Raw genomic sequence first — 12,117 nt, forward strand, 5'->3', positions numbered from 1 at the left:
TGGCCCACACAGAGTGAAAGATATAAGAGGCACAATCTTGGAGAAATCTCCCTCCAGGATTTGAACATGGCACCTATTTCTTCAAGGATACGAACCCATAACCAACTGAAGCTTTTTACCACTCAACAAATAGTTCGGTGGTAGGTTTAAATTTAGTTTAGGGTCAGCCACAACAAGAATTCATAAAATGTTTGTGAATTAATTAGTAAAATATTTGAAGATATATGATGACGATTAATGATGATGATGTTGCTACATAGGGTAAGTGAAGGTATGTGGGTGGGGACGTGAATTAAGCTTTCAATTGTAGGTTTTTGGATTGGATTTTTATTTGGATGTTAAGATTTCTAATCGGTATTTGGGTTTGATTGCAAGCCCTAGATTTGATTTAGGGTTCTTAATTGGAATGGGAAAAAAACAAAAGATGAATTTACCCTTATGATAGAGGAAAATTTTTTTATAACATTTGCATACCACAATGATTGTTCTTGCCAAAAAATAATTTAGTGACTGAACTTGCAACTAAAAATAAACTACAGGGACTGTTTTTGTAATTACGTCTTTCTTTAACAACATACACCTTGAATGAAAAAGTATACATACAACTTAAATGATAATATCAAAAATCAAAAATGATTATCAAACTCCTGTTCTAAAGCTTCTTGTAACAAAAACTCAGATTGTTCCATTAAATCAGGACTTAATCTGAACATAAGAACATAAAATTCCATCTGATTAAGCACTCCATCTCTATCAAAATCACCTTCATTCAACATACTCATTAAATCGCCATCACTCAAATCTTGTAACCCTAAAACTGAAGCATTCTTCTTCAAACTATCGAAAGTGATCACGCCTTTTTCATGATCCATCAGTAACTGAAACCCCTTACACATTTCTTCAATTAATCCGTCACCACCTAATTTATCTGCCATTAGTGGTAAGTAATCGTGAAATTGAGATTGTTGAGTATTAGTTGCCATTGATCAAACACAATTATATAATTATCTATTTGATACTGAATTGAATTGGTATTGATGAAACAATTTGATAGATATATATATATATATATATATATATATATATATATATATATATATATAGATACAGAGGTTCCGCGAAGGAAAGAAAATCCATCAGAAAACAGCGAAGCAAAAGTGGTACAGCATAAATGTTTAATTCGTGTTTTTTAAATTTTTTTTTAGTTTCCAGGAAGCCCTGATTCTTTTAATAGGGAGAATTATTATTATTATTATTATTATTATTATTATTATTATTATTATTATTATTATTATTATTATTATAATAATAATAAACTTAAAAGTATTAAAACTTACAAAAAATTAGTGGGGAGCCTAGAGACAATCTGGGCCCCCACACCTCTAGCAATAGCAAAACCTATCCTAGTAAAAATATGAGCAGCAGCACCGGCACCAATATCTTGCGCCATCGAACTCTTCTGAACCCGCTTTAGCAAAGAAACAGAATCCTTTTCTAATTCCCCAAGGGAAGAAAATGAGAAAGGAATGAAACCATAACCAATCGTCTGACAGCTAGATTCGTACTTGACCCGCTTCCGACGAGCCGCATCAACCACAGCACGTCCAGGGACAAAGTCAGAAAGCCCAGACTGTGTCAAAGGAGAAGACCCTGTCAAGTCAACACAAACATCGCGACCACAATCTCAGGAATAAAGTAACACATCTGCAGGTCTGAGGGCCCTGTCGTTCCCTCCAGACAACCCAATGTCAACCTCCTTTCTCGCTGAAATCCCAGATCGATAACAAACATCAACAAGGGAATCCCGAACAACATTATGTCGATGCTTAATACCCACCATACCAGCACAAGACACCGCGTGATCCCCGAAAATATCCCCAGTAAAAACCCTTGAACAGGCAGAGCATGCCGTCGAGATAGAGAACAATGGAACACCCAACCGGTAGCACAACACACATCGGTAAGTCTTTGCGTTCATCGTCTGACCCAACCCCAAAATAGGGACTGCCCTTAGCCAAGCAGAGGTGTGATCACCCTGCTGCGATTTCCATAAGGCCGATTGTCGGGGAGATAACGAAAAAGTGGATTCTGCAGAAGCGGTAACCTTTGTGAAATAAACATCTGCCAATTTCTTCATGAGTATTGGGGCAGCGACCTCACTCGGATTACCTAAAATATCAAACCCAACTGTTTTATTAAACAGACCCAATGCATCTTCAAAAGCACGACCAAGACCAACAATACTCGCATGACGAAGTAGCTTGGTCTGCAATCCAGCAGACTGTAATCGAGAAGCCAGAAAAGCATAATGACGAACATCTCCCGCAGAATAAACACCAAGCCCTCCAAATGCAAATGGCAAGGTGGCAAGCCGCCACTGCCAATCACCAAACCCAGGCCCTGAAGCAGTAACAATACGCTCCAAGGAAGATCGAAGGGCTCCATCGAAAGCGCGTTGAGCCGCCTCAAATATACTAGGAGGACAAGTACGCAAGGAAAAGTAGAGTTTAGAAACTCCCGTACATGCCCTAAGCAACAACAACTCACACTGAGGATCATCAAGCTTAGCAACCTTATCCATAAGCGCAATGGACTTGGTCACCCTTTGCATCACCAGTTCACTACTAAAACCAGGATCGGAACTTGCGGGGGCCCCAAGCAACTTAACACCATTTAAAGGCCGAGCAATATTAGGAGGAAAGACACCTACTTGCCTGCTGCGAGGGTCCTCCGTAGGCCAGAAAATTTCTGTTTTTTCAACGTTGAGATGCAGCCCAAAACGAGGCCCATCCTCCATAATCAAATGCAAAACCTTCCCCACCACCAAAGTGTCCCCAATAATAGTACCATCATCCAAATACCACGCCTGAAGACAAACCTCAAAATTATCTCTATTTTAGAAACTAAGGGTTGTAGGACCAAAGCAAAAAGCAGCGGACCAAGGGGATCACCCTGTTGCACCCCCTGAGAAGACCATAATGTGTGGTTCCCATAATACAATCTGGCTGGATTAGAGTAGCAAAATTCAACCCACCGAGAAAGGCTCGGACAAAGGCGGCGAACTTCACGTAACATGACCGTACGATCAACTAGATTGAAGGCATTTTGAAAATCAACTAATAACATAGAGAGGCCAACATCAGAGCCACGATCCTCAATCAGCCGATTCACAGCATGAAGAATAGCCTCACCACCTGAAGAAACACCAACACCAAACTGAAGACCATCGAAGTAACTTCCCAAAGACTGGCCAACCATAGCAGCGCCAACCTTCGAAACAAGACGTCGCCAAACAGTACCCACAGCTATAGGACGAAGACCACCGCCGGGCTTGACAAGCGGTGTGAGAGGAGCACTAGCAATATACTCTCCTAATTCCATAGGGCACCTTATTATTATTATTATTATTATTATTATTATTATTATTATTATTATTATTATTATTATTATTATTATTATTATTTTATTTTTTCGTATTTTCTGTTTTTTAAAAGGTTGAGGAAGGTTTAATGTGAGAAATAGGGGAGCAGCCACGTAAAGAGGATCCCTTGAATTGAACATATATGTACGCGTTCTAGACCCTTCTGTACCGAATAAATATGATGAAAGAAAATAATACCTCCTCCGTTTGTTATTTTTTTTTTTCAAGATATCTAAAATTAATTGTGTACTTTCAAATATGAAAAGTAAATATAATGAAGTTACAATATTGTCTATAAATAATGAATTAATTAAATAAATTATTACCACTATATACTAATCACCACCAAATTTTTGGTAATTTCAATTGTTTTGTGATGTACTTTTGCGTTCGTGTTCACACTGCATTCGGTTCATCATCTTTGTCTCAATTTACACAATGACTCCTCAAATTCACATTTTCTTAGAGGTAAAAAGTGTAAATATACAATTTTATTAAAATAAAAAAAATCCATCCCACCCGAATTTTTAGCGGGCCCTATCTTCTCGCTCGGAGCGAGTCAAATTTTTCCGAGCCCACCGTTCAACCCAAAAAAATCTTACGAACACAACGGGACTAACTATACGCGAAACGGACAATTAAAAAAAATGCTCAATACCTCGGACTATATTCAATACATATACATACCTATAACACGCTCCGTTAACTATGAATACGCAACCCAAAGCCCCGCGGCATCGCGCGGGCGCCTTTTTCTAGTTACAAAGATGAGAGGATTTATTAATTAATTGATTTGTGGTAAAACTGTAAAGTCTGATGAAAATAAAGGAAAAAGTACAGCGTGATATGAACATCTCTTAGAATGTGTGTTTTTTTTTTCCAGAGAAAACTAATCTGAGACAGAAGAAATAATTAAAATGCATACAAATATACATGAATTAAAGATTTTACTAACGTATATCTAATGTCAACGCACTTTAAACAGTTTATACATTCACGTAACCGTCACCGCTAAATTTATAAGTAACCCTATGTACCACTGTAAGCGTGTTAACAACAGTTCTAAGATTGTCGTATCGTTAGCAAAATCCATGAATTAATGGATTAAATTTATACTTTACAGTAAAACAGAAATAAAGTAGATAACTCTCGAGAATATAAAAACCACATCTAAGCTATTTTAAAAAGGATTAAAATGATTTAATTTGTACCTTTATGCATGTATGAATGTACGAATATGCGATCATATATGGATCATTATGTTTGGGACGTGGTAATTGTAAGATGAAGATCTTCAAATGATGATTATAAGGTCTTTAAAGCATAAAAATAATTCCAATTTCCTTTATTGCAATCGAATTTACATTGAATCTATATGGCTCGAAATAAGTTCGATCATGTTGGCGCCGCCCATGGGACCAAAATTAGAATATAAATATTAAATTCACGTCTCACGCATGTGAGATTGGGTCTGTTGTTGTTGTTGTTGTAAATATTAAATTCATGATTTATCATTAGATGATGAAATCATTTCACTTTAGTCATTTTATATTGGTTTCTTTTTCAAGTGTATTGTTGAAAGTTGAGAATAATGGCTACTGTTGAGCATGTTGACTACACAGATATTCATGAAATTTTGGAAGATTATGAGTTTTTTTTCATCTGAATGATGACGTCTGGAAATTACGGATAAAGATGATGATCCAAATAATCAAAATGATGTTGGAGAGGAAATGAATAATCCATATAGTAATCATTCTGAACAGTTTCGTGAAGAATACGTTGAAGTTTTTGATGATGAATCTGATGAAAATTCAGAAATGAAAATTGAAGCGCTAAAGTTGCACAAAAAAATAAAAGAAAAATCTATGATGATAATGAATGTGCGTATGAGCTGATGATTGATATGGTGCAAGAGCATCATGGAAAGAAAAAAAAAAATGATGCATTAGAAAATTGAGAGTTAGCACCTGTTTCCTTCTTCGAAAAGAATAAAAATTATAAAATAGTTGTTTAATAAGTATTATTGATATGAAGTAAAGAGAATATTACATAAAATTTAGATGTTTAACAGTTAAGAGAGAATATTCAACTCTAAATGATGAACCATTCAGCACTATCTGTCATTCAAATGTCAGAAACAATCGCGCTGAATGCTGAATGGTTCAGCATTCAGCACCGAACCTTTTCATTAAGAGGTAAACAAACACACCCTTAATGGTTCAGATATTCAGTGTTGAACCATCCAGAGCTGAAATTTTCTTTTAACCATTAAACACATAAATTTTATTTAATATCTTCTTTAAATTATATCAAAAATATTTATTAAACAACTATATTCTAATTATTATTCAGATAAAGGTTAATAAGGTAATTTTATATTATTAACATTGTTCATTCAAATTGATTATCAAACATCTTATTGTCATTCAGAAACAACTCATTCAGAACCTTTGAATTATTCGGATTATGAACCATTCAGCGTTTAACCATTCAGTTTTATTAAACGCACAGTTGTTGGTTTTATTTTTTGATAGAAAAAAAATTGATATGGTTATTTTGTGAAGGATGTTATCCCACATTGGTGGGAGGAGAAAGTTGGAGGTAGGTGACTTGGTTATAAAAGGAGGGCTAAGTCTTCATTTCAATTTGCACCAATTAATACACTTTAAGTATTTGATTATTTCTTTCTTTCTTACCCTTGTTTGGGAGTTGTTTTAGTTAAATACTTTTGAGAGTGTAGTTGGCTTAAGAGAGTTGTCTATGTCATTGTAACAATTTGTGATATAGTGTATTTCTCTCTTTGGAGGCCCGTGGTTTTTCTCATTGTAAAGACCCCGACCTAATCCACCTGGACGAAGTCTTCAACATATGGTCCCATTACGAGGTACTGAACTCTACATGCCATGAACGACTCCATGTAGTATCTTTAAAATGAGCAAATGCACAGCGGAAGACTTAATTCGTACATGAGAATAAACATGCTTAAAAGTGTCAACCAAAAGGTTGGTGAGTTCATAGGTTTATCATAACAATTATTTCAATATATTAATAGACCATAAGATTTCATAATCATAATCATAAACATAATACACTCGCAAGTGTATGTAAAGCATTCTAAGTGGTTGAGCACTTGGTAACCATACTTAACATTTAATCAACGTCGCATATTCCCTTTATTATGAAATCTCACTACACCGTACCAAGTGTAGTCACCGAAACGAAGTACTGTTCAACCGTTGAATACTGGTCGTCCAGTCCGGTTGGGGTTGTCAGGCCCGATAGATCTATCAACAGGATTCGCGTTTACAATACCCATGTAAATAGTAGTTACCAAGCTACAGGAAAGTATGCCAGTGGTACAACTCAACGTAGAATGTATTTTTAAGTACTTGTGTCTATTTCGTAAACATTTATAAAAGCAGCGCATGTATTCTCAGCCCAAAAATATATATTGCAAAAGCAATTAAAAAGGGAGCAAATGAAACTCACCTAATGTATTTTGTAGTAAAAATACATATGACTATATTGAACAATGCAGGGTTGACCTTGGATTCACGAACCTATATCAATTATATATATTAAAACATATAATCGTAGTTGAACACATTTATATATTTTTATTAGTAATATGATTGTTATATTTACTAACCTATAGGTTTTATTTATTACTTGAGTATATTTATTTTATATATACTTTAAATGGATAATTAATATTTATTATAAAAATATCAATATAGTTATGTTATATTAAGTATATTTTTATGTAAATAATATTTGTTTGATGAAATAATATTGTTGATAATAAATGAAAAGTTGTAATATTTTTATAATGTTAATAATAACAATAACTAATAATCATTTTAAAAATAATGATAATAGTAATAAAAATGGTATTTTTTTTATAAAATAATATTAACAATAATAATGATAATAATAATATAAATGATAAAACTAAGATTAATAATGATAAAATAATAATAATGATAATATCAATAGTAAAAATATTATATGTAAATAAAAATAATAATATTCGTGATAATAATAATGTTAATGATGATGATAATAATAATAATAATAATAATAATAATAATAATAATAATAATAATAATAATAATAATAATAATAATAATAATACTTTTACTAATAATAATACTAATAATGAAAATAATAATAATAATAATAATCTTAATAATGTAAGACTACCTTTAAAGCTTTTCCCAAAAAGAATGTTTCAAACGAGGCTCGAACCTGAGACCTTTCACCAACCCAAACACAATGCTCCTATTCCATCCCTCTATCTGATACTTTCTGATTTATTTAGGATTCTAAATCTTTTAACTTGTTTTCTATTTCTGTTTCTAGCATGCTATGGCCCAACCATAATTCGGCCCATCAATAGCAGCAGCCCAATTCGATAAACTAGTTTAAGAAAAGCACTTTTAATTACAGAAGTCCAATAGCAGTTTGTTAAAAAAAATCGCAGCAGTCTAGGATTGAACCTCTGACCTCCTGTTACACACAAACACGCCTAACCAGCTGAGCTATTCTTTTTTTCTGATTTAATATGGATTTTATATTTATTTAACCAAGTTTCTATTTTTTTTTCTTTTTCTTCTTAAAACAAAACCCAGGACTATTCATCATCATCATCAAAATCATCATCTTTGTTTAATTCTCTGTTCATCATTAACGTTTTAAAATATCAAATAACATCTTCATGATCGTCATAAATGTAAATCATCAATCATCATCCCCGTCGCCATTAATCACCATCATCATCGTTCTAGGATTAAAAACAGAAGGTAACAACAGCAGTAGCTGTTGTTCATCAGCGACAGAAACCAGAATTTAAAAGTGATGGTGGTTTGTAAACGAACAGGAGAAGAAAAAAAATTAAATAAATAAATATAGCGACGGTTTTACTGTAGCAGCAGTCATGCTTTGTTCTTGAACTAGTTCTGAGTGGTTGATCATGGTGTTCATGATAGAAACAGTGGTAGTAAGCAACAAAACACGATGGTTGTCGTGGTGATGTAATACGGCAGTTTTTTTTTTTGGGGTTTCAACGAAACCGAAATAGAAGAGAAAGAGGAGATATGTAGAGAGAGGGATTGTGAAGGGTTGTGATGTTTTATTTTATCACGAAGAAGGAACAAGATGAGGAAGGGTGGCGATTAATGGTTGTCCGAGAGTGAGGTGGCCAACGGTGGGAGGTGACGATGGTTTTGGTGGTGGTTTTGAGAATGGTGAAAGGTTCTTGGTGAAGATGGTTAATGGTGGAGATAGTGGCGGTTAAGGTAGTGGTTGGTTCTCCGGTTATGGTTTGATCGAGCAAGTGTTACATTATCAAGTATATGTATGCATATATATAGATATTAGATATAGATATTAGATATGTGTAATAATGTAATAATGATAATATATATATATATATATATATATATATATATATATATATATATATATATATATATATATATATATATATATATATAAATATTGTATTCTTGTGAATGGAGTTATAGTAATCAACAATTTAGGTGCATGATTCACGGATGAAAAGGAGAATATGTGGGGAAGTAGAAAACAACACATTATGTATGATGTTGGATTATAGCTATGATTGATCGACAATTGCACATGGGTGATCAGTTAATAACAGAGAAGAAATAAAAAAAATATTAAATGATAATGTTGTAAAGAAGACCTATGTCTAAAAATCCATTTTTAATACATTTGTATTTTATATATCAGTGTTTTATATATTAATCTAAAAAAATATATTAGTAAATATAATATTATAGTAATTTACATATTTTAAGCTTCATATCTATATATCATATTTTGTATTATACAAATAATAATAATACTAATATTAATAAATAATAATGAAAGTAAGGTTAATAATATAACTTTAATATTTTAATTTGTGCTTCAATATTATATAATAACATATAGTGAATATTAAATTTTTATGCAAATATATATTACAATCTACACATAGTAATAATTATGTATAGAAACTGTATGTATATTACATATAGCAATCTACTATTGTTAATATATATATATTTCGTTATTAGTTTCGTTGAGAGGGTAAAATTAGTATTTCTAATCATTGTGCTAAAAGTTTTTAATGTAAATTCGAAATATTAAATATATATATTTATTACTTTAACAAGTTTTTATTTTTAAAACATGAACTATTTACATTTATATTTTCAACAACCACACCGCATAACATTTTATTAATATATATCAGTTTATAATATATATATATATATATATATATATATATATATATATATATATATATATATATATATATATATATATATATATATATATATATATAATTTACATATCCATTTACATTCAGTTGTTCGTGTATCGTCGAGAATGGTCGAAGGTCAAATGGATATATGAAACAGTTCAAAATTTTTGAGACTCAATCTAACAGACTTTGCTTATCGTATCAAAATACAATATCGTATCGAGAGTTAGATTTAAAATTGGTCGAAATTTTCCGGGTCGTGAAAGTACCTACCCGTTAAAGAAATTTCGTCCCGAAATTTGAGTGAGGTCGTCATGGCTATCAATAAAATGTTTTCATGACGAATATGAGTTGATAAATAGAGTTTTACCACTATTGAGTAATATGAATAAGACAATTCGATTACTCGAAGAGTACGATTGAAGCTATAACTAAATAGTGAAATGAGAAAGACAAATTTCATCATAACTTTTGACTAGTCATGATTGAATTTTTGGAAAATAAGGTTCGTCTTAACTTTTGACGTTGTCTCGATTGAATTTCGGAATTCAAGGGATTTAAAGAAAATCTTCAAAATCTAAGAGATTTGATTCTTCGGCGAATAAAGAGATTAAGATCTCTATAATTAAATACGGTGATCTGTCTCGATTTTTCTATCAGATATTTCACTATAAATTAACTTCTTCCATTTCGTTACTTTTACCATTCCTATATCCAATTCCCAAATTCAAAAGTTTATGAAAATGCTAAATCCGGTTCTGATCCTTGCCTTTATCCTTACTATCACAACCATCATTCTCCTTTTCCAACTTCCACCAGAGGAGTCTGCTTATTTCTACTTTGCCCTTGGGGTTATAGTGCTTTTAATCCTCCCGTGTCTTTATGTTGCTATAAACATTGATATACACGGGTTGTAATTTATGTGTCGTTATCGGGCTTTATATCTTCTCTTATACTTCGAAGTCCTTGCTTCTGTTTTCTATAATCATTGTCATCCCCAGTTAATACTCCCCCCTATTTGCTGCGATTTATACTCCAATTTCTATTTCGGATCTTTGTCCCTTCGTTTCTTCTTCTTGCAATTGGCATCTCTTGTAATGGTCCTGAAAGGATCCGAAACTAATCATCCGGACGTTGTCCATATTGATTACAAACGAATTACAATAGTTGATAACATTGCGAGGTACTTGCCCTCTATATGATACATCTTACAAACGTTGCATTTATTCTTAAAAGGCAATCTATAGTTACATCCAGAATTGACATAATCGCCTGACATTTCATAATATTCAAATGACATAAATCGCCATTTACTTAATAATAGTCTCTATGAACTTCAATGACTCGAATGCAACGCCTTATGATATAAGTCCTTAATAGCCTCAAGTAGTATCCTTAGTACGAGCTAATGCACAGCGGAAGACTTAATTCATACCTGAGAATAACATGCTTTAAAATGTCAACATAAAGTTGGTGAGATATAGGTTTAATGCCGGCAGCGATATATATATATATATAGACCACAAGATTTCATATATAAACATTTTCATAAAAATATTCTAAGTGGTTGAGCACTTGGTAACCATACTTAACATTCAATCACGTCGCATATTCCCTTTAATATGAAATCTTACTACACCGTACCAAGTGTAGTCACAAAACGAAGTACTGTGCAACCGTTGAATACTGGTCGTCCAGTCCGGTTGGGGTTGTCAGGCCCGATAGATCTATCAACAGGATTCGCGTTTACAATACCGCTGTAAATATTAGTTACCAAGCTACAGGGAAGTATGCCAGTGGTACAACTCAACGTAGAATATATTTTTCAGTTACTTGTGTCCATAACGTAAATCATTTATAAAAACAGCGCATGTATTCTCAGCCCAAAAATATTTAGAGTTTAAAAGGGACTATATACTCACTTTCGTCTTGAAGATATATATATTTTGACTTGGTCTCCGGTTGATATCACGAACCTATCCATATATAATATATCAATACCTTTTCTTTTTAAACAAACGTCACATACATATACTTGTTATACTTTTAATACTTTTAATAATTCCTTAGTCCGTAGTTAGCAGTTCGATGTTAGTAATTCAATTTTAATGGTTCATTTTTAGATGTTTAATAAACCCCCAACGAAATAATAAAACCCCCATCGTATATGTATTGGTCGAGATTAATCTTGACCCACGGTACCGGTGTTGTCAAATGACGTGTTGCGTACATAAAGTACCGGTGTTGTCAAATGACGTGTTGCGTACAATCATGGGATATTATGATTAATCTTCTCGTGTTGTTTACGGGTAATCCTGAACCATATAAAATTGAATTATAAGTACATATATATAAAATATCATGTTATCTTAAAAAGATGTGATTTATTTAATTTTTCCCAATTATTTTCGTGGCTAAA

The 12,117-nt window shown here is 32.6% G+C and overlaps 1 protein-coding gene across 1 annotated transcript; it reads right to left on the minus strand.

Moving 5' to 3' along the window:
* Window positions 1-441: 441 nt before the first annotated feature.
* Window positions 442-1,027, minus strand: LOC139885999 (calcium-binding protein PBP1-like). Its single transcript, XM_071869744.1, has one exon. The coding sequence runs from the start codon at window positions 981-983 to the stop codon at window positions 627-629; it is 357 nt and encodes a 118-aa protein (XP_071725845.1). The 5' UTR covers window positions 984-1,027; the 3' UTR covers window positions 442-626.
* Window positions 1,028-12,117: the final 11,090 nt, after the last annotated feature.

This window comes from Rutidosis leptorrhynchoides, chromosome 1 (assembly GCF_046630445.1).
Source record: "Rutidosis leptorrhynchoides isolate AG116_Rl617_1_P2 chromosome 1, CSIRO_AGI_Rlap_v1, whole genome shotgun sequence".
Classification (NCBI taxonomy): Eukaryota; Viridiplantae; Streptophyta; class Magnoliopsida; order Asterales; family Asteraceae; genus Rutidosis; species Rutidosis leptorrhynchoides.

Bases quoted from the DNA above. Each gene is read 5' to 3' on its own strand.
- LOC139885999 (XM_071869744.1), bottom strand. From the start codon at position 983: ATGGCAACTAATACTCAACAATCTCAATTTCACGATTACTTACCACTA.